The following is a 23581-nucleotide window of genomic DNA, read 5'->3' as shown; positions in this document are numbered from 1 at the left end:
TATATATATATACACACATATATATATATACACATATATATATATATATATATATATATATATACACATATATAAAAGAAAGAAGGTGGGCATAGAAAATACTCTTACTATTCGCTGAAATGAAAAATCGTCATTGTGACAATTATTAACAAGTTATTAACATAGATATGAATTTCATGAAGACCATAAATTTCATTTCAACTATCAACAGTACCATGTTGTACAGTGTACGCCGACAGAGATCCGTTTGAACTTTGCATTTTGTTATTTGAAAGACAAGGAGATTTCTATTAAATACGGCAAAATTTTTATTAAGTCTTTTACAAATAAACTTTGAAACTTTGCTTAATCGATTATGAGTAAATATTAATGACAAAGTGATGCCTATAGACCGGGAATGGACGGGGCGTCTGAATGGTGAGAACTGATCAGGCTCCCCATCGGCCCGCTCACTCTCTCAGCTAGCCAATTACATTGTTCCGATCATGTTCTGCGTATGATTTGGATATATTGCCAAACAACTAGCAAATACGCGTAGAAATGAACGAATAGTATGCTCAAGGCAACGGTCGACTAGCGTAGCGAAAGTATCCAAAAACAGCATCAACAACAGGCCATAGACATACACACATAGCAAACAAACACTCAACCGTGAGACAACAAACGCTGGCAGCAGACAAAAGTAATCGATTGAAGTAAAGTAAAGTACACTATTTATTATACGACATTTACCAGACACGAAACAGACGAAAAGGTATTGTAGTAATGCTTGTTCGTAGTGACGAGAGAAACAATATAATACTGCGACGCACCGCTTCGATGACAAATTTCATAACGGGGAGAAATTTGAAGAGGTAATGTGCAACGTGCAATTATCAAGTCCCTAAGACGTCGTACGGGACGGTGCGATACTTTGTGTCGCGCGGTACAAGTATCGCGGTGAGGCTGCACACCAAGACGAGAAGAAGCTGGTGGATGCGATCACGTAGCGAACAACGACGATGAGCGGAAGAGCACTGCTGGAACTTAAGCTGCAAAAAAGTTGTCAACACACAGGAACACAGCGGTAGGTGATGTTATCGTGCTCGAATTAGTGAGATTTTACCTCAAAGAAAAGCCATATTTATAGTGATTGTATAACAATGAAAATATTAAAGATAGTATACTATAATAATAGTACTATAATAATAGTATGTCGTAGACGATTTTCGCCACAACCTTCAACGTGTTGACAATGAGACGGCAAAATTTCATTGAAACAAGACGAAGAAGATACAAAAAGCAGGAAAAGGTCACAAACAACTCTGAACATGAGTGTGAATCATTCTAGCATGAATGCCTCATACTAATGATTCTTATGATAGAAAATAAGTCTACCGTGATCACGACACAGCTTCAGTGAACGGTAAATATGCTAGTCACATGTGAACTTATCCTGCATTAGCTCCAAAAAGAAAGGTTTCATGCAAGTCATAAAATTTACGTAGACAAGCAGACGCCCAGACTGGATGTCCCGGCTGACCGATTGTGGAAGGATCGCAGCATTTATGGAAAGTCACTCAGCAAGCGGTATATAAAATGGGCAAACTGAACCAATAGCAAACCTATATACATAGTATTCAACATACGCCAGACGCAAGTGAGAACAGTATACAAGCCTGACCACAATTATAAAAATTATACACATGAATAATAGTAATAACAACAAAATAAGAAAACATGATAGGTGATTATACCGAGAACAAGTTGCCACGACCTATCAACAATTCACGGAAAACAATAATTTGCTTAATTAATACCCACATAATATATATATATATATATATTATGCTTCAATTGTGGCGGGTTGTTTTATCAACCTAAAATAGCGCGAGTTAGCGATGCGATGCGGGTATCTTCTGCAAAGTATCACATACTAACGTGGCTAAAAATCGACGACAAACATAGTGTTCTATGTCAACAATATAACAGTTCGAAGCATGAGATATAGAAGTATTATTGCCTCAAACGAATGGATATATGACTTGGATAAATGAACGGGAGGCTGACTGCGACATAACGATTTCAGCATAACAGTCAATACTCGTTGAATAAATGCACACTTACCCCGTGAGTAACAAGAAAAATGACAAAGAAAATACTTTTTCAGTAAAAACACTTATTGAAGCCCCAGCATAACCACTGACGCAAATAAAGAGGAACCGCAAAACGGGAACATACATACCTTTCGCGGGAAATTAGAGAAAAAGCGAAAAATACAATTGTATAAAACAAAACTCGTAACAGTGTCCCAGCAGACGACAATAAAAATACAAATGTGGTGTATCCTAGGCCCACTAAGGATCAACAAGCATCCTTCGATGGAGGGTCGATGCAGATCTGCAAGCTAATTACAACTAAGCATAAACGTTAAGCTGTTCTATCAGACTATGTTAGCCGACCATGTTTTAATTAATAGTTCATTCTGGAGATGCCGATGAGTCAATGGATGTAAAGGGTCCCACTATCCTTGATCAAAGTGTTGAGTACCAAATACCTCTCTCGTGATCATGCGTCGATTGATTCGACCTATCGAGAACAATATTTAGTCTAGAAATTTCCATTTTTCCGAAACATATCTAATATATACTATACATTACATATACATATATAACCGTAAGTACTGATATGCCATTTTGGTGATATGAAAGAGGTATAAAATCGTAAAGCTTCGAGGACGCAGTGAAAGTAATAGCAACTACTCACACAAGAAACGTTCATCGTCTTACCCACCTGTAATAAGGATTGACGAAAGGGAATATGGACGGTTTAATAATAATACTATATAGAGCTAACGTAATAGTGCGGAGGTACACGGCTGAAAAGTCCAATGAGGCTAAGCGGGGACGCATCAGCTTAGAAGGCGAATATAGACATTAAATGAAACACAGCATAAGTTACTAGCGGAAGATGCGGGTATAATAATAATAGCTATACGCACTAGTCAGGTGACACCTAGTTGCTTTAGAGAATACGCCACGGGACGAAGCCGAGGCTAACAGTGTGGTTAACTCAGCGAAAAAAAAAAACAGCAGAAAAAAAACAAATGCAATTTGGGATGGCCACCAATTTGCTTATGCTTAGCTGAGCAACCTCAGAGGGCCATTGTAACCAGAAAAATATTGAGTGTTGTCCGAATAAAATCGACGAGGTAATTGACTCAAACATGGTACGCGGACACCAGGGAGTAGCTAAGCGAAGTTGCACGTAACGAAAATTAGGACATTCCTGGATGAAGGGCAATGCAGAATGTCACAAGGGTACGAACAGGGAGAACAAATTATACCGACATATAGGGCGTCCTAACACTGATCCTCAATGACAAGCACGCTGAACGCATTATATATAATAACATTTACGACGAAATCAACCCCATGAAGTCAGCAGACGGAAGTAAGTAGCATGAGGCAGAGATACATTTACCTAAGTATAACTTCAATTTTACTTTACTCGATCAATAGTGAAAGCAGTCTTCGATTATCTTAGGTACGCGGCTTCACACACGTTGACCTTGCTCTAGAAACCAAATTAGCATAGTATCTTTGTTTACTAACCAAAAATGGAATCGATAGATTTAGGTCATTTTTTCTACATAAATATAGCCTCAACTGACTAACGACCAAGTGACATAGTAGTATAACGCAGACGGTGACAATATTGATTCGTTCAGTCGAGGAGTATACATACACACAGATCTAACTTTGATGAGGACATTACAACACGGTCAATGTACAGACTAGATGTATTCACTGGTACACGCAGGCAGACAGACATACATTTTAGTAACTATATGAAGCCTGATTCTTGTCATATCCTTGACCCATAACAGTGGTAACCCTGCTCATTTTGTCTGCCGTTACATATAAGTTGTTTTTTGCTCTTGATAGTAGTGAATTAGAACCCAACGATAGCCTTATGGCTGTTATGACGATTGAGTGGCATAGTGAAGCACTAGAGGTAAAATAGAGTCATTTGAAGAAGGCGATAGAGACTAGCAAGGCTGTTATTGTTATCGAACTAAAGGATATTCCTTTTTTCGCTCTCACATTCGGTAGAAAGGTTTATTGCAATGCTAGCATTCAAGTTTACATACGCAGAGGCGAAATCATACATTATCTACAGTGAACTATAAAACACGACTACGCGAACTGGGTACGGTCATGGGTATAATGAAATGATAAGTATATTGCTTATGATGACCATTATTATTACTATTACTGTTGTTATTAATATAGTTCTGTAGATTTAGAGTGAGTGTAGAGATCGAAGAGTAAGTATACGAGAGAATGAGCACATAAAAAGAAATGATGGAACGAAAGACCACTAAAAATAAAAACAGAACATACGATTACGAACGGTACGATACAAATAAATATTGATCATGTTAATGGTAATAATAATAATAATGCTGATTATGATGATAGAAAAAAAACCTAATACTGATAACGAAGATGGTTAAAGAATACGAGGAAACTATGACAAATGCAACGTAACCATGAAAGAGATATCATGAAAGACAAAGACATACGGAAGCAAAACTACATTAGTAGGGAAACTACGGTGGAATAAAACGAAAAGCTAAGAAAAAAGAAAAAAAAAAGGTAAGGAATTGTACGCAGAGACTCTGAGTAAAAAAATTATGAGTGTCAAACGAAAAGTAACATAGGCAGTATACGAAGGTATTATAGAGCAAGTGAGAAAAAAAAATCCAACAAAGATTGGATTGATGAATAATCTTGAAGTGCGGAAGAACGAACAGCTGATTTCGATGATATACAACAATGCCAACACACAAAGCAACCCAACAATAAAAAAGGTCGATAAATAAGGAAATTTGAGTTTTTCCTCTAAAACAATACAATAGATTCTAGGTCGAAAGATGTTCTGTGGTTCAACCTAAGGTTGATCAATTTGTTTTATCAGTGCACCATGTAATCGGTTAAGATTTTTTCTTTCAAGTTGCTTCTAACACTGTATTTAAATAAACGCTGATCTAATTTAATGAATTATTTTGCGAAGTTAAAAGCGTCCTTCCTGAGGGTCACGCTTGTTCGATCTAACCTTTATGCACTTCTGTTGCAGCTTTAATTCGGCGTCTAAATCAGTCGCAAGCACGTTTTACGATTTTCCTGCCTCTGATCTGTCTTGATAAAGGCACGATTGGCTAAATCGACATCGTTATGACAAATCGACGTTTCCGCATACTAAACTGCCGCTCAATAACGCTTCATTACATTCAACAAATTTAAATGCAGACTCTTTGGTGGTCATTTAAGACATTTCCGCTCTGATTACCAGGATGTCATGCCTGCACTAACCGGCTTGTGTGAGTCAATGCACTATAATGTTGAAAAATGTGTGGCTGTCTTATAGACACGTATCCACCCACAGTCACGCAACATTTTGCAGAAAACAAAGATAAACTTCCTTGGACATGAACATTGCCTGGAAATTGGCTTTAATTACAGCAGACGTATATTTTGAATCGTGTGCTGTGGTTCGTTTTCGCATTTCGCATTCGAAACAACTATTTTCTCGACTGAAAGCAATCGACGAATATCTGCTGCTTTATCTTTAAGAGGATTCGGTAGTAGTTAAGGTCTAGTTTGTTCTGAATTAGCGGTTTTTGTTTAGCTTCTTGCGACCTAAGGTTCTTCTAAACAAAATAATCAGTGACGTGGCAGCCATACCCTAATGATATTCTTTAGTTCACTGCCACGGTAGAAGGACCACACGAAATGCACTTGGGCATGGCGTCGATTAAGTCCGAAGTCCATAGTGGTTTAATCTGTTAGGCATTTTCTGTCGTACTATGATGAAATCTGTTTCTACTTCCTCTGCAATCGCATAGCCATATGCGATGTGGCGCACCGTTAAAGAAGTTTATTATCTTATAGGTTTATTAGGTTCTTGTAGGTTAGATTAGGAATAGAGAACTTCTATAGCTTTCCACTCAAGTGGGAGAAAAGTGGTGACTTCTTGCTAATGATGGGACCACTTTTCCATAATGTCAAATTTTAGAGAGTCATGCTAATCGCAAATACGGTTTTGCTTCACCAAATGCCTTTTATACTTGCCTATCCAATTGCTTTATTCAATGCCTGGCGCTGAGAGAAGCTTTGATCTTTTGCGACATTCCATAAAATGGAATTTTTATGAATTTATGGAATCAAAAAGTTTTTTTTTTTACTTTTCCGAATATTCTTACAGAAAACTTCTACAAAAATGTATAATTTTTTTCAAAATTAAATCGTCTATTAAAGTTTAGATTTGGCAAACTGACTCAACAGGCTGAAATTTTTTAAGTAGCCCGTTAATTTTCCCCTTCAGGATTATCTTTAGCTTTAATACAACCCGTCTGAAGATGCTTCGTTAAATGCATTGTCCGCTCAGTAGGTGCTTGCGTGAATCGGACATGAACGATCTCTACCTTGCTGTTTTTATCAATTATTTATATGAATTTCTATGTTTTCCACATTTCATTACGCATTATATATTTGTCTATATTTTTAACTGATGCTATGATAAGCTAATGCAGACCATTCCAACCCACCAAGGAACATCAACTAAGTAAGCGACACTAAATAGATACACAATAGAAGGTACACTGCTGTTAAAATTAAAACACAATTACTTCAATTTTATTTCTGAACCCGGTAGTCAACAGAGAACTCAAATTAATCACAACAGGCACAATCTCAGTTAAGTCATGGAATTGTACTGCTGTTTGCAAGCCGGATTTCTTCTTTTTGTCCTCTCTTACTTTCTTTGCGCGGAATACAGCACCCTTAGGACGGGAAGAAAGGACATAAAAAGCACAGACGCCAGCTTCGGTTTTTTGCTTAAAGTAAAACAAACTTTGCTATTGAAAGGCGCAGGTATGTATAGCTGGTATTGGAAAAAAAATCAACAATTAGCAAATACTCTATAATATCAGTGAAAAAATAGCGCAATAATTATAATAATCTAGACCCTGCTCGCAACTAGATCGGTTTGATCAAGCCTGAATAATTAGATAAATGTTTATTATAGCCTTTAATACATGAGCTGTGAGCCTCGAACGAGATTTGGAACATTCATTAGGGATCAATTGCGTCGCCTAACAGTACGGAAAAAAATTGAAGCGCTTTAATATATTGCATTCTTTATCGGTAATACCCACAAAACAATAGTGAAATGTCAACAAACCTAGTGATGATTTGGCTCTTTGCGAGAGGTCTCCCCTCTGCTATATATATATATATATATATATATATATATATTGTAACAAAATGGTTTGCCAGCAATATAGCTATTTAACACATGGATGCTATTACAAGTAATCATCCGTCTTTAATTTTGCGCTGCTTGTTTTATACTTAGATTATTAATTGTAAAGTGGAGGACCAACAAAAACCGAGGATTTCGGCATCGCGATTTTTAGCAATTGCTAAAAACTGTTCTAAAAAAAATATTGTTCTGTGGGGTTACTGAATTTAGCTAATTTTGTAATAGCCTTACCCTATCTCCTGCATCAATATGTTTAATGACAACTCCGTGTAGCACACGAAGTGAAAATCTATAAAATCCTAACAAACTAATAAAATAGGTCTAGTGTATGCTTTAGCATAGAAGCTTACTGATTTTATATCATCTGAATAGAATATGCTTCATACTCCAACAACGTTTAGATAATAAATTATAGAATCTAGATAGAACCCACAAAGTAGGTCAATGCAACTAATTTATTCAATTTTGATAGCTGAGTTCTACGCAAGTCCATAATGTAGTAAGAACTGCGGCCTTTAAGTTATATGTAATTAAAACTGGCTAAATATTCAGATTCTGCTTCAAGGTTTTTTGTGGGACCTCTCCACTGCTAAGTACATAAGTTAAAGTACCCAGATGGAAAAACAATTACGTAACACAAAATTTATTTTGGGTGATGATGCGATTCAGTAGTAAGAGCAAGGACATTAGTAGTAACACATAGTAGTAGTAGGTCCGAACGTATGGGCATAAATAACGTGATTGAGCTGAGATCAAAAACTGAACAACAACGTCGTATTGTTGCTAAATAGTCCCCCCCATTGGCGTGGTCTTTGGCATGCGTTCTATTGAATTCACGCCCAGTATGATAAAAAGGTCCAATGTCACTAACGGCGAAAAGCCTGAACAATTCTGAAGAAACATCTCAGGAAAGTACAACGGTAAGTATCATATACGTAAGCCGACTTCGGATGGTTAAGCCATCTGCTGGTGCCAGCTTTTGAACAGACCTAAACTTGACTCATTTTAGGTAGTGTTTTCACAGTTAGCATGTTTTCAAATTTTGTTTAGGCAGCTGCTTATTATAAACCGCGCATTGAATACAGACTCAATCAATAATCATTTCAACGTAACCTGGACGTTATTCTGACGTGTATTCTCACATTCCGAGTCAGCTCTGCCGTTAGCATGTTAGTCTGTATGTCGTTAAAGTTTTTAAAGTGTTTCCTTTTGTTAAGATATAATAACAAACGTAGTAAATAATAAGCCGAGAAGCTATACACCGTTTCTGACGAAGTAAACACTAGAGAACAACCCAAAAATTGGCAAAAATAACCAGAAAGCGAGAAACTCACTATGCTTAACATGCATTGTTATTAAATGAAATGCGCCAACAATTCATTGTTTAGATTCAGCGTTTGCAAGAAAACTTCACTAACTTCTTTTAACATATTAATATATTATATTTCTGTATTAAAGCAAATATATTAATTTAAAAAACCTGTAAACAATTTTGCCACCATGCTGCAACAGCATTATAAAGATCTTTGCTCTCAGAGCACCCATGATGGTATAAAGCGACCAGATTTAGGATACAAGACATTTCTTAAACGCTATAGGATTATCTAGATTTAGAATTTTATCTAGATTAAGAAAACCTTGCTTAAAAGCATATGTGTGTATACATAGGATATATTTATAGGTATCTGAATATAACATAATAATCGAGCTCTGTGTGAGCATATTCTAGAGAACATAAACATGATTTATCTCATGTGCTGCGACATCTATGTGAGATTATGCTGAGCCTTCAAAACGACTCGTTCTTTTTTGTGTAACGACTAACATATTATGGGATTCAAGCTAGATCTGGCTAGATCCGATCTATGCAAATCACTTGACAGAATAGAATTTAAAAGTATTTCCATCTATGCAGAATGGAATGCCTGCATCATTACAACTAATCTAACAACTTTCCTAAGGATTCAATCTCCTTGATAAGATGTTTACAGTCGTCCACCACCCTCACTTCTTTGGCATCAACGACAGCTAACTGGAATCGACGCTCCTCCTAGAACATAAAACTCAGATGTTTGAAATTTGGTAGATATAACGTATCTGCTTTAATTTAATAAATACTTTGTTTGCAGCGTGGTTTGCACAACGGCAATATCCACTTTCAAATGTTTTGACAGATGCTATTTTTCTACACATAAATTTAATGTATAGTAGGACATGCCTGAAAATCAAATATGTAAATAAGAGAATCATATTTTATGCAGATCGCAACAGCTGTCCTAACTGCCCTATACCGCTAGAATGTCATGTTTCAAAGATCGAAGAATGCTTAGTTATTAATGACACTGTCCAAATTGAAGTGCGATCTATTACTGTTTACTGAAAGGTAGTAATTGCACCTACCTGAAACACCTCCATCTTGCCACGGAACTTCATATGGAATCCCTTGAACATAGCGTCAGCAAAAATTTTGTCCATACCTTCCGGATCATCCTCATTGTACTTGCCAAGAGTAGCAGCCGTCACGCCGAGTATCTGCTCAGCCTTTTCATTGAACGCCGTAGCCCACGACTGCCTGGTAGCATCTGACACTACGATCTTAAGCAACATTCTCCATTTGAAGTTTCGGCTGGGCTGACCTCCGCACTTTTCGCACAGGTACAGCCCGTCGCCTTGATCCTGCACCTTTTTCATGCAATTATCAGCTGCACAAGCCTTGTACAAAGCGTTATCTTTATTGAACATTGTGATGGTGGCACGATTCCACACGTACATAGGCTTGTCAGAGATATCGAAAGCTTCACCCTTACGGGTCATCAGCTCAAAGTCCATCCATTCCTGTGCATAGTCGAAGCCGGCACCCGAGCCACGAATAGATTCGAAGTCGCTTTTGCAGCCTTCGGCGCGCCACCACAATTGTAGTTCTTTGGAACGGTCCAGGTTCGGGTTCAATTCTAGCGATGAAGTCTGCCCAGTTGTAATTGACACCGAACCGTTAAATTCGGTGATTCGAGCCTTCGTTACCAGGATCACTGGGTTATTTTCAGCTTGGAAGTTGACAGCCGAATCATTCCATAAAGTCAGAGCAATGGACTTATTCGAATCGTCTACAATCATCACTTCCCGCTTCGTTATGGGCCTTCCATCTGTTCGCCTGTTGAACGTCTGCGGCTCTCCGAAGCTCTTCACAACTGCGCAAACATCTGAATGAAGAATAGCAAAAGCCTTCAGAGAGCGAGATCAAAGAGACTTTCATTCTCTCTCTCCCTCTTCCTATATATATATATATATATATATACATAATATATATATATAATAAGACTAATTTAATTTTATGTCTGAAAAAGCAAATAGCTTGATGAAAACGAACCAAGCCACCTGCATTTGCTGTCACAACTGATTCTGCGCAGTTATGAACAGAACAAACGGTACGTTAAACGCTCGACTGAACTCACCAACTAACTGATCTGTCGGTGAGTCTTCGATTTCAGCAATCTTCACGAAAACGTACGTTTGCTCGGGTACGTCACCGCAATCTTCTGTGCATAGTACAACGTTGGCGAATTTCCCTAGGGTGAGCTCATACTCATTGTTATTCACGCGGAAAGTTTTGTTGACAGCCTTGCATTGAAAACCAGAAATGAAGTACACCTAAAAAGCGATGATTCATTAAAAAGAAAAAGTAAACATTTCTATTTCTCTTCTACATCCACTCTAACATGGGAATCACAGACTAAAATCGAACCACTTGCCCCGCAACTTCGCAGCGGGAAACTTAATCCCTTGAGCCACCGCAGATAAGTTTCGGGCTATCGCTGTTATTAATTTAGAGTTTTAATATAAATAAAATATTCCTATTTTTATTAAAATAGTCGATGATTCTATACCTGTTCGCACAAGGTATTCTGTGCTCAGAAATTTGTTTTCGGAATGGTTGGTACTCACCTGCTTTGGTTGTATCAACTCGAAGAATTTGTCCGCTTGCTCGTTAAACGCCGTCACTCGTATTTCACCGGAATCATCGAAGACTTCAAATGTAAACAGTTTCCCCTGGCCGGATGCTTTCGACCAGGTTTTGATATCGCTCTTACTTGACACGCGACCGCGGATAGTGACGCGGCTCTGGTACGGATTGAGGGACGAAATCGGCATTGTAGCAGTACTGAAGGGCGTGCGCGGGGTTCCGTTGGTCATGCCGAGTGGCCGGTTTGGCTTTGTCGGTGTCTTTATATTTGATACGCTGTTTCCAACTTCCTGGCTAATGTTTCCCTTCTCTGTAAAAGCTGTAGTGCCAAACCAGCAAACTTAATGTCAAACAGAGAATGATGACCTGTGTGGAAGCATATTAGACTACTTGTCAAAATCAAAGGAGCAGTGCTTATACACCAGAATAAATTTTATATTATCCTAATATAAATGTGCCTCACAATAAATTGATGTCAGCTTGAGATATATTTAGTTGGATCGGAAAGCGGTGTTGATAAAATTTAATTGATGACTACCCAAGACCTTATTCTAGTGTAAGAAACAAGAAGACACCGATCTTGTTCTGTGCTTCACTAGATAAATATGAACATAAACTTATTTTAAGCTACAGATAGAGGGATAACTGAAGTAGCAAAAACTTTGTATTCGTTTACTCTGCATATACGCACCTTTACGTTGATTTTCCGTGAAGATCACCTTTGCCTTGACGTCAGCAGCTTCTGCCACAACGTCACAGCTCATAATGATTATAATTGACCTGTGTTCAATAAGATCCGCAAAAACACAACGTAAACGTTATACAATACTGCGGAACAATACTGGGTGGTTAGAAATAACGAAATATCCAAATCATATATGTACCAATGTGTGTTATCCTTTTGCCAACTAAATTTAAATGGAGTGCGTACAGTACGAATGATCGATTGACAGGTATCAGATTTTGTTACAACCAACAGACCATGCTTAACTAACCCGCAAACCTCAAAACTTGGTAAAAAATAAACTCCGATTTTGTCTTCAGCTTCTAAATGTGATCTATTTTGCAGAAATTCACCACAGATTGCCCAAAAAATCGATACTAACCTATTCGATAGGATAAGTGTCCTAATCTGCCAGAACATGGTCTTGCAGGTCTCTTGAAGACAACAATCTATCGTTTTCACTAGATACCCCAAAACAAATCGTGTAATGATCCTCATACTTCCATATATTAAAGAGAAACCAGCTGTTCTGTAGTGATGTACCTTCCACACATGCATTCACACCAGCCAAAATACTAGCCTAGAATAGACCCGAGGCGAAGTATACAACAGAACGACAGAGGTTTATAAACAAATGCATATAGATTAATATATTGCCCACTGCGAATGCTCCATAATTGTAAAACGTAGTGCTATAGTGGATCCACAGACGCAAGCTTTAACGCTCCAATATAGATACGGTAGTCAACATGGCTAGAGAAGCTGAATTTTATTCTTCCAAAGTTTTTGTACTGGTTCAAAATCACTTTCTTGTTTGGTAACACTTGATCCTCAGAAAGGCGAAAATTGCATCATCTCAAACGCACTTTCTCAGATTATACCCCAGTGATAACATGTTTCAAGGCATGACTCATACTTCTGGGAAAAGCAGCGTATATCTTCGTAAGTAACATAACATCTATCGGGAACTTTAACTTACTTTAACGACTTTGTGGAAGAGTCTGCCGAGTGCGAAAATTACCTGTTATTTGTGTTCGTGACGCTGTAGTTGTTTACGCGAATGAGGCAAAATGGTTTTAGCTTATCCTCCACATGCGGAACGGCTTGTGATGAGATCATACCATCTAATATGCATGTACATGCATAAATAGCGGAAAGTAGGAAAAACACTTAAATATATTGGCTTTTAAAACTAGTGTTAATGTATAACATTATTTAAATTATTACTTCTTATGAGGTTAATACGTCCCTATACTATGTCTAATCTAAACAACTTTAGATTTATATACATTTTTATCTAGTGCAAACATTGTAGCTGCCTGGGCCGTAGTTTTTTTTTACTCTAAAATTACCTTGATGTAATCAATATTTTAAAAAAATCTAATACAAAAAGATCCCACAATGCTTGCCAATAAAATCTTACAGGTAACATTTGTTTGACCAAGACGTGCCTTCGATAACAATAGTTGTAGATTTAAAAATACACTTTAGCTGGTAGCACTAGTAACTCACAGTTGAAGTCTTCAACACCGTCCCACAGGTATGCACGCAATCTATTTTCCTTTACTGGTTTTAGTTCCTGTACATTTCAAACAGTAATGAGTATAAGTACGTAGTAACAGTAACGGTATAAGTACGAACTGCATAGGTCTTTTCCAGAATACGTAGAAACTATCAAGATATTTCTGGAGTCTAGAAGCAGGAGTATCTTGCATCTGCTCCAATCGACAGAATCATTATTATCGAGAGAATAATAACCAACAATTATTTGTTCAGGCTAAATAACCTAGATGACGAATTGAGTTTGTTCAGGCTAAATGACCATGTAAAAATAAATGGATTCAAGGTGTAAGGAATCGGCAGTAATACACGAAATTTATAGCTGGGCTGGCTTCACTTGGGAGATTTTTCGTCTCAGTGTACAACGAATCTAAACAATAGAACTAGCCCAATAGGCCGAATAGGACGGTTCATATGCTGAAACGCATGATACCTTCGATAAGTATGGACACTTATTGTATATCTGGATCAAGATATACGATAGGTGTACATCTTTGTACATATTGCATAGATGTTGTGTGTCAATACAAATATGCTCTACCTGTTGTTCTACGGAGGAGTATGTTTTGATAACCAAAAGTGCTGCGACTTATGGCGCATGTATGAAAAATATGTGAAAAATATGTCTACTTAAGCAACGGACGTGGTTTAGTTATGAAAGCTATCTAAAACATCTTTTGGTTTCTATGAAACTCATTACACATCGCTTATTAGCTTTACTTTTCATAATAGAATCACACGTTTGTTTCACATTTGAACGATAGCTCTTTGCGCAGAATTTGTCGATTATTACTTCGGAATGTTGTTACGACTTAAACTTAATAGCGCCTCCTCTGAGATTTCGTTTGCATGAAACTATCGTCATGGTTCTTTTGTGTATTACAATGGCTATCTTAAAATGTCTGCAAATTCAAGTTTAAATTAAGCATGTAACCTCAATATTACTATTATTAAAAGTTCAATTATATGTACACTTATTTTCCTCTTGTTTTAACAAGTCTTACTAATGTTAATGTCGAACGCTATCTCGCTATACACAATGGTCTGATTTTAACCACTGTTTATCTCGGTAGAACGTACTAAACAAAAGAGACTGCCTCTTCTATACTTACCATAACCTGTACTATCGGTTTCAAACCGTCGTTCTCGTTTCGCATTTGCTGAAACAAATTATAAGACAGAAGGTGTTAGTTAATTCATCGGAGTATTTCGTAAACACAGTTGTGGTATTCAACAGCAGAGATCAATTTTTCTTGCAAGACTATAAGACAACCCATTTAATTCTAGGTATGCTGACTTGGCCGCCAAATACAAGTGGCCCACCTAATGGCCACTACTGTGGATTAGAATCTTTTACACGAATGCATCCTTGCTTTTTGGAATTTAACAGAGTATTTTTTAAAAGCGTGCAGATTATGCAACCAATAAATATTTTGTTCATAGCTTATACCTTTATATAGACAGTCTTTTGTTATATTGCTGGGATGACAATAGATCGGCGCCGATGGGGTCTTATCGTTTATACTTAAAAAAACTTAAATGCGTTTTTCAGCTGACTCGTTCTGCTGATAAGTTGAATAGGTTTGTGGAAAGTATACATACCTTCAGCGCGCCATAGGTAATCATAGACGCAAAATCGTTAGCCATTTTTGCACAAGCGCCGAAACTTCTACGTTCCAATTCGGATCGCCTCGGATAAATTTGTCGAAGCAGGGATTTGGAGCTAATTCTCAAATTGTACCACAGGATGTCTGCTACTGAGCTCCGTTGATATCCAACTTTCTTTCGCGCGCATCTAGATCCGCGTAAACCAAACAAGAGAGTTGTTTTTATAAATTGATACTAATAAACTTCTGATTCTTGCTCGAATTATGAGAAATTCTCCAATCAGTACACTACACAATACATTATTTTGCTAATATACGCAGGGTCACACTATAATAATCTATAATAAAATATAAATCGCATTGGCGTAATTTAAGTAAAAATTTATTTGGCATTGCATTTGCCATGTAGCCGTTTGAACTGTCACTCCATAATAAAGGAAACTCACATAAGTACCCGACAGTAGAAACCAACTACATTTCCGCCAAACCACTTCCTAACTTTTCTTATTTTCACAGTGTCATAAATAGGTTCGTACTTAAAATTCGCAGACAATTTTCGAAGTTTTCGATGGCGCGTGCTCCTATGTTTATCGAATCGTGTGTTTTCTGCGGTGTTTCGAAATATCATTCCGCGCACTGACCGCCTGTTGTGTTCCAGCTGATAACAAAACGTATCATTGGCAGGTAATAGGTCTAGACGAATGTGTAAGTAGATACCCAATTAGGCAGACGGACGAGCTACTACAGACCAATGGCACCATTACGACCGTCAACAACAACACATGTTCGGTCAGTCTTTTGCTGAGCCTCTGCTATGCAGCTCAGCACTGCTGTATAGCGGATACCGACTGATCTATGTTCTAGCCACTGTTACTGGCCTGTGGGCGAACGATTTCAGTTAGCAGCGGGGTTTTACGGCAGACTCATGTATTGCTGTTGGACCTCTAATCTTCAAGCAAGAGCAGCCTGATTCAAGAACTAAAAAGGTGGCGCTTCTATTCAAAGATTTATTCAATGTTTTTGTTACCTTCACGTGAAGTTATATGCGGAAATTTAACAAGAAGGACGAGCTAGATCAAAATGATAATTGTTAATTTATTTCTCTGTTGTCCTCGGTAGAGTGCTGTGAAGATTATATCAAAACAGTAGCACGACAAGTGAGACAAGCGTAAACCACAGTCCGGTGTCGAACAATGGAAGACAATGCAAAATAGATAGCGCGAAAAAGGTACGTGTAAAAGTACTTGCTTGCTGCCAAACTAGGGCTGTGCTGTAGAGTCACCGCCGTGCTTGTGAGATTGGCTAAAAATGCTTCGTGGTGAAGAGCTACCCAGATAGATGTGAAAGGCGCGGAATCGGACAGAACTGTGCAGGAAAACGACAGCACAAGCTGAAGGGCGAAATGGACTTTACACTGGACAAGGCCCTACTGGCCAAAATGGGTGAGGCTGAAAAGAAGTTGTTTATCTATGAGTGGCTGTGTCAGGTGCATAAGAATCTTCACTTAGCAGACAAGGTAAGATCAACGTTCCACTAGCCTGTATAATGGATTATTTTTCTGCAATAGTCGTTACAGTATTGTATTTTTCCCAGGTGATTAAATTTCGACTCAAGTAGAACATATTTTCACTATCCGAGGTAAAAGTAAGGAAGAACGGTTAACAACACGTCACAAACAACCTTCCGTAGAGTATTTTGTAGGAAGTCTGTTTTTGCTGCACATTGCGCGTGTAAGATGAGTCTTAAAAAACGTACTACGAATTTTACCTCAAAATAAATGATGCAATAACGCTGACGATATGGAACACGTACTCTTGCTGAAATTAAGGACTACTTTGACAAATGTAGTGAACCCTTGCACATTTTTGAAAGCCGTCGGTGAAACGTAACTAGCCATATGTAGCCAAGATTTTTCACCTAGATAAAAACATACGAATAAAATGTTTCCGTTTGTATATTGGCCTTTTGTTGTCTACTTACAACAGAGAAGAGAATAACCGTACGGACTGAGCTGTCATTGCTAATAAACCCTTATTCAATCTGTGCTATGATCAATTACAGTAATAGAAGATGCCTTGTTTGTTGTTCATCAATGGTGTTAACATCACCCTTCCTTAAATTGTACCAGTTTGTTCGTGGCTTCTCGTGTTTTATAAAAAAACACAGAGGTGCTCAATGTTTTTAATTGGGAAATGTTTTTTACGTGGCTTAAAGACCTCACCACTTCTATCACTACTGTTCTAAAAATTATTAATCTCAAAAAGTGGCCGGTGTTTCCCCTATCGGTCGCCTTATTTTATTACCTAAATGATTTCGATTTATGCTCTGTATCCCTCAGTTGATTTTTGCTTGCTCGACATCGTCACCCAAATCATAAGCTTTCACTTATTGCCTATAAATATTAGAGGCTTATAAACTATAGATATGAAAGGAATATATAAAAATAATAGTTGTTGTTCGACTATTTTTTTATTTTCCCAATCAGAAATTTGTAGCTTTTTTATCCTGCAGCGTTTGTTAAGTATATTGGTTGTCCGAGCCAGTTTAAGCTATATCCAGCTGATATCAATTATTGCGACTATTTGTTCAAAAACTTTTTTTTTTTTTATAAACCTACTTCTTTGTGAAATCGAAAACACGCAGATAGGCAGGAATCCTTTGGGGAGCCCTGAGCTTCAAGTTTTTATTATACACATACGCTTTCGTAGCGATACTTTGTTTGACCCGTTGGTGAGATTAATATTGAGGCCCCTTTCGATATTGCGTGGGTCGACTTCCGATGTGTCGCTTTTCATCAACGCTTCCCGTTTCAAAATATTCAGTAACCCTCCTTATATTTAGTTTAAGGCGTTTTTTTATCAAGACAAAATAATCACACCGATATACCGCTGCTTAATTTGGTCATAGATAACATTGAGAACCCTACTTTATTTGAAATGCGTCATGGATCTCTACTGTTATCAATATGAGTGGGCGAATGATAAAACGAGTTGACCGAGTCAGATGTCTTGTTAGCAACGTTTGACTTTAATAGTGATTTTTTAGTTCATTCTACTGCACGTCGTTTTTAAACACATTTGTTACAGTTATATATTTAAGCTAAAAAATAAAGGTTTAGTTACATTGATCTGTATTTATTTCTAAGTAAACGAGAAAGTGCTGCATAATTTACCAAAATGAGTTCTTCCGTTTTACTTCCTTCAGTATCCGGCCACTGTAGTTCGAATAAGTCATGATACAAGTATAAACATGGGTAAGGTGGATTTATCAAGCTTTCGTCATAGTATCGAATTATATGAACAGTTATATGAAGTTAAATTGGAAGTTCCATTTGCTGGCTGTTGTGAAAGAAGTAATGAGAAAAAGTCCGGGGTGGCTATAACAGTACTGCTTTAGCAATTTATCATCTACGGCAGAATAATCGGACACACCATATCTGGCATTCAACAATTTATACGGTCAATATTTTACTCTAAATATCTGGAATAAATGCACTTTTGTCGGCACTTTTTTTAAATTTTCATTTAGCTTAATCTGTTTGTAAAACGTATATATATATTATCACATATATATATATGTGATAATAACGGACGATTTGGGATTGGATCACAGTAAGAAAAATTAGTAAGCTGGTTGATTATGCAGCTTAGTTTCCAGATATGAATTTCTTTATTGGCTTGGATGGTCGAGTAGTAAAAAAACAAAAAATTGTATTCGATAGAGGTTACCTTGGTTTGATAAGGAAGCACCTTAGAGAAGCATGGATCTTACAAATAATAAACTAGCCCAAGTTTGGAATCTTGTTTTGTAATTCGTATCAACACCTGTATCTGTAATAAAGCAAAGATCTATATTTTTGTTTATAAGCATGCTTTCAACGTTGTTCGTATATCGTGTTTATTGTTTGTATGTTGTGTGTATTGTCCAAGTTGGCAGGCTACACGGACCAGTACCCTTGTTTATCTAAGTAATTATCTTTATTGCCGCCATTATTATGGCGAAATAAAAAAAATGGACCGGCAAATAGAGAATAGTCGCGGATTCGAATAGAAATACTATAGCAGTTCTATATATATATACAGCATTCTATATATAGCAGAAATACTATATAGTTCAAACGTTGTTTTGCTTCGAATTTTTATTTGCATTCCATAATAATAATTATTAAAAAAAATTAGATATTTCGCAGATTTAAGAATATTTATTTACTAGTAGTTATGAACATCAAACGAAGGTGGTCTCAATATATTCATGTCTTAGGTCCAGTTGCTATCAAGCTGGCGTCCAATCAAAATATTATGATACTACCTACAATTAAGCCGAAAGAAAGAAGGAACACAGATGTTCGTTCACTTTATCGAACTACTATATCTATTTTTTATGGGCTAGTTTATTAACGATTTGAGGTTTCGACCAGTGTGACTAAATGCACTTACCTAGAAAACGACTTTTATAGATTCTCTCGCTTTTTTGCAGCATCCTAGGCCATCGTTCTAAAAGCTATCGAGAATTCTAAAAGCCTCATACATTAGATCAATATATATAATGTCATAATATTACCTCAATGCAATGTTATACACATCGCTTCATTTGCAATGATTCAGTTTCTCTCTGTTTGTCCCACTCTGTTCTAACTTCTTGTTCTAATGGATAGATCTATTAGTGTAACTAAAGCGTCACGCTCTTGGTGCTGTGGCAAACGCGACGTGCATATCTAACGCTTAGTGGCTTGTACAACATTGGTTTTAAGTTGTCTCAAAACACCAAGATGTACGCGTGGGGCTTGTAGCATTAACGTCCCTCATGAACATTTCATGATGAGCAAGATCTTGACGAGTTTGTGCAAATGAAAATACAACACGAGGGTCAAGAAAAGCAGAAAGATCAATATTGACTTCGGGGATTAATTTTCAGAGGTCCTACAGCCTCGTACCGCCTGGGAGAAACAGTGAAATACTGAAAGAACCTAATCCATTTTTAAGTTGTGCTGGTTCGAAATCCTTATGTCCGCGTTAAGAGTTGGCCTGGAGAAATACATATGTCTGAGACAACTGAATGTCACTGTTTCGGCTGGTATGTGACGTGATCCCAACCTTCAAAGAATTCACCGGTTGTTAATTTTCCCATACTCCTAGGTTTATGTGGGATAGTTAACTTCTGCGTATCCAACTAAATCGCAGTGGTGAAGTTGGATTGGATATTACGATATAGTAGACTACGTTTTAAAATAAAAAGACAACAAAACTAATCAATCCATCAAACTATAATCGATTTAAAATGATTTAATTTTGTTTCATAGGCGGTCATTAAAGTTCAACAAAAACCTCTCGTCGAACAGCTGTTGGCCCTACTCGAATCATCATCGCCTGGTCCTCCTGTGCGTCTTCTTATTGGGTCCTGCCTAGCGGCGTTGTTCGCTCAAGGGGATACCTTTGTGTTGTTCGAATGCGTCAATCGATGTAATGATTCGCTTAAGCACGAAGCAAAAGTTGCTCGTCTGAGCGCCATTACTGCGCTTGGCTGCATGTACGAGAGACTCGGTAAGTAACAAATCGTATCAAACAGTAGACAATACGGTGTTGGTGCATTCCATATCTACACGGTATATGGATAGAGTGAGCAAGCCTTACATTGCAATTATTTCAACTGAATAGCAGATTTTTAAATATCTTTGTGATTGTTAGTACATAAGTAAATTCTGTCGGAATATGCCTATTAATTTACTTAATGGATTTCTGTTATCGCTATCATACAATATTTTTCTTGAAAGGCGGGGGGTGTGAGTTCGAGAAAGTCAATTCGGATATAACTGGAAGCATGTGACTGTTATGTCATCAGGGTATGGTTAGATTTTAGCCAGTTTAAACAGAAATCGGAGTTAGATACACAGAACGTAAGCAATTAGTTTAGTGTGCATATTTTAGCCATTTAATTAATCGAAAATACGTATCTGATGCACGTTTTCTGAAAACCAACTGATCTGTAACGAGCGTTTAAGTATGGAGTTCCCAACAAGAGTTAGTTAGCTGTAATATTGGTATTTCACGTCTTAATGGTATTTGACCCGATCTTTTTCCGTCAAAATTATGAATTGTTCTGCTTTTTATCGATTCCATGGGCCATCCAAGCCCTTGTGTTAGATGGATAGTTTTAGAAAATGGTGTATTATGATTTGCTTTCGCTTTTAGATTATGATAATTATAATGGAAACTATCTAGCTATAGCTAAGAGAAAATCGATTGTCGAAACGCGCAGCACACGCGCGCATAAATCTTATGATAGGCAGACAGGTCAGGAAACAATGGGTATTGCTGGGAGTACTTTTCTAACACAACTTCAGGTGAAATCTGGCCCTAGTTTAAAGACAATTACTCAGTGCTCATCGAAGGTTGGTTAAATATTCTTACAAAACTCAGATTTACAATCCACTACAACATATAGCAAAGATAGGTCAGATCAGATCAGTTTTTGAGAACGACGGCATGGTAGAACCAAGTGGCAACCCTAATAACCAGACGATTTTGGGAATGGCACAGTGTACGGACCAATCAGTATATAAAGTATGTGGTTCATATATTCTCTGAGGTTGTGTAGTAAGCTGTACGCTTGGTTGCGTATTACTGCCAAACGGTCGACTGAGAGTGATCTTGTAATATTCTTGACAATAAAATATCGTTTAATAAAAAGAAGAAATTAAAAGCAAGTATATAACTGCATGGCCCATAAAAGCAGGAGACACTAAACAATCTAAAAAAACGTTCTTTACTTTTGCGTTTATCGGAAAAAAATTCATTTTCGAGAAAGATCCGGCAAGGCTAATTATAATATCGTTCAGTTGAGATCAATTCTTGATGCGTGAAAGCAATGCGTAATCATGTCTGAACACCGCGGTCGCTGTACTGATTAGTTGCTTGTGTATTCGCTACTTGTATTCGCATATTACTAGCTCGAGTTCAGTTGGAAGGGAAAGCCAGCCAAAACCGTACGAGTTAATTTATTAATACAGGTGCTTATTTGTTTCAGGCCGTATGATGGGTCGTTCGTACGAGGAGACTCTACAAATGTTGCTAAAGCTTCACAAAAACGGTGACTTACAGACGCGGCTTGAGATTATCACTTGTCTCCACAAACTGCTTGTGGGTGTGGGGAATGCAGCTACACAATATCATCGTGATATAGCCAAGGTAACCCTCTTTGGCATGATTTTCTTGAATCAGTGAGTGAGAGATTTTATCAGTTCAATTTTAATCTCTTTTATGATTGTCGATTGTTTGATGATGATGATTGATGATTTGATAAAGATGAGATTAACCTATAAGACTTTGGGTTGACATTTTTTTTTTATAGTTCAAAACCTTCCGTTGTTGGTGTTTCTTCTAGGTTTGACCCATATTGGTGCTGCAAACAGTTATGTCACGGTCAGGGCTCCATTTACTTTTCTATGATAAAAACCGAAAAAAATGTACATTTAACCGATGCGACAATTATAATATCTGTACGCGGTCATAATGACGTTAAATCCAGCTTAGTCGAAAAGAACGCGAGTGACCTAGTGGCAAAAGTGTGCATCCAATTGGCTTGAGTATCATCAAGGCCCTTAGTACATTTCTATTGCACTCCATGCTGGAGCTAGATAGAGAATAATAAAATGGGATGTCTTTCTATTCAGAGAGAGTGGCGTTCTTCCAGACAGCGACGACAGGTACATAAACACTAATAATCTGGCTGTCGGGGCGGCAAATGATGGCTTCGTTTTTTTGAGCACTCGCAATCTATTTCTGAGACAACACCACCAATTATTCCCTAGCAGTGGTCACAGTTTTAGTGAAAGCTAGTTGATACCAGAGGCGTTAATTTTATCAGCTGAAAATGCTATCTGGCTGACCAACACTGTTCTTGTTATCATTGTTGTGCTGTTGTCGTCGATGTGGTGTGTTGGACCCAATGCGTACACCCATTATCTGCGCAGTCCTCTGCTGCAATCAATGGTGGGGACACTTCTTGCCCCTATAAAACTTGCCCAATCAATGCTTTAGTGGTTACCGTCAGTAGCCTAATGGTTAAAATGACTCACCTTTCAAACTCATGACACGGAACATCATGCACGGATACGTTGCCTACGCGAAATACGATCTGTTTTCCTCATAATTAATGCTAGCTTAGAAGGTGGCATTTTTACTGCTGCCGGTATGATGTCTCTGGATCTAATATAAGAAGCCTCCAAGCGCGTAAAGAAATATAGTGGACATAACCTCCCCAAACAAATTTGTTTTTAATACAAAGGTGCTGTTAAACAATACGGTAGAGGCGATCTATTGTTTGAGCTCGGCTGGGTTGCTGTTGCAGACAGTGCTGTCGTTGTCACTGCCTAGTAATCAAGAGCGCGACAGCGTTCTGATGACAAACTAAAAAACAGTTTTC

General features: G+C 37.6%; 2 protein-coding genes and 1 long non-coding RNA gene across 8 annotated transcripts in view; 1 reads left to right on the top strand and 2 right to left on the bottom strand.

The window, feature by feature from the left end:
- LOC147755983 (uncharacterized) overlaps positions 1–4875 on the bottom strand; it is a 14171-nt gene extending 9296 nt beyond the window's left edge. Inside the window, exons 1-2 of one of the 3 annotated variants that reach the window (XR_015326580.1) lie at positions 1219–4875; positions 733–1031 (exon numbers count right to left, since the gene is read on the bottom strand). This is a non-coding gene — a long non-coding RNA (uncharacterized LOC147755983). Of the gene's footprint in view, positions 1–732 lie in introns of all 3 variants that reach the window. The other 2 variants (XR_015326581.1, XR_015326579.1) reach the window with 2 other exon arrangements.
- A 4075-nt stretch (positions 4876–8950) lies between these two features.
- RPA1 (replication protein A 70) lies at positions 8951–16550 on the bottom strand. 3 transcript variants are annotated; one of them, XM_086987307.1, is made up of 10 exons: positions 16409–16550; positions 15156–15348; positions 14666–14713; positions 13506–13572; positions 13015–13117; positions 11961–12049; positions 11251–11588; positions 10761–10956; positions 9709–10508; positions 8951–9358 (listed from the first exon to the last, which is right to left on the bottom strand). In XM_086987307.1, exons 2-10 carry the CDS (start codon positions 15198–15200, stop codon positions 9248–9250), a joined length of 1797 nt encoding a protein of 598 aa, XP_086843433.1. In that variant the 5' UTR covers positions 15201–15348; positions 16409–16550; the 3' UTR covers positions 8951–9247. The 3 variants fall into 3 exon arrangements, with proteins under 3 accessions (XP_086843433.1, XP_086843432.1, XP_022660408.1); XM_086987306.1 differs by lacking the exon at positions 16409–16550 and adding an exon at positions 15697–15832; XM_022804673.2 differs by lacking the exon at positions 16409–16550 and adding an exon at positions 15607–15740.
- The window catches only part of LOC111250049 (HEAT repeat-containing protein 5B), a 25110-nt gene continuing 18070 nt past the window's right edge, over positions 16542–23581 (top strand). Inside the window, exons 1-3 of one of the 2 annotated variants that reach the window (XM_022804667.2) lie at positions 16542–16676; positions 20460–20700; positions 22184–22344. In XM_022804667.2, the coding sequence (XP_022660402.1) occupies positions 16563–16676; positions 20460–20700; positions 22184–22344 (516 nt within the window). In that variant the 5' untranslated portion in view covers positions 16542–16562. Of the gene's footprint in view, positions 16677–20029; positions 20234–20459; positions 20701–22183; positions 22345–23581 lie in introns of those variants that run through there. The other variant, XM_086987294.1, reaches the window with a different exon arrangement.

Source organism: Varroa destructor, unplaced genomic scaffold (assembly GCF_002443255.2).
Source record: "Varroa destructor unplaced genomic scaffold, Vdes_3.0 BEIS01000004.1, whole genome shotgun sequence".
NCBI classification, from domain to species: Eukaryota; Metazoa; Arthropoda; class Arachnida; order Mesostigmata; family Varroidae; genus Varroa; species Varroa destructor.
The sequence above is the reverse complement of the archived record's forward strand: the minus strand, read 5'-3'. Positions and strand labels throughout refer to the sequence as shown.

Coding starts and splice junctions, on each gene's coding strand:
- RPA1 (XM_086987306.1), bottom strand. CDS start 15,788: ATGATATTTCGAAACACCGCAGAAAACACACGATTCGATAAACATAGG. Junction 15,349..15,696: donor AAATTGTCTGCGAATTTTAA/GTACGAACCTAT, acceptor ACGCGGATCTAG/ATGCGCGCGAAAGAAAGTTG. Junction 12,050..13,014: donor GTCACGAACACAAATAACAG/GTAATTTTCGCA, acceptor TATTGAACACAG/GTCAATTATAATCATTATGA.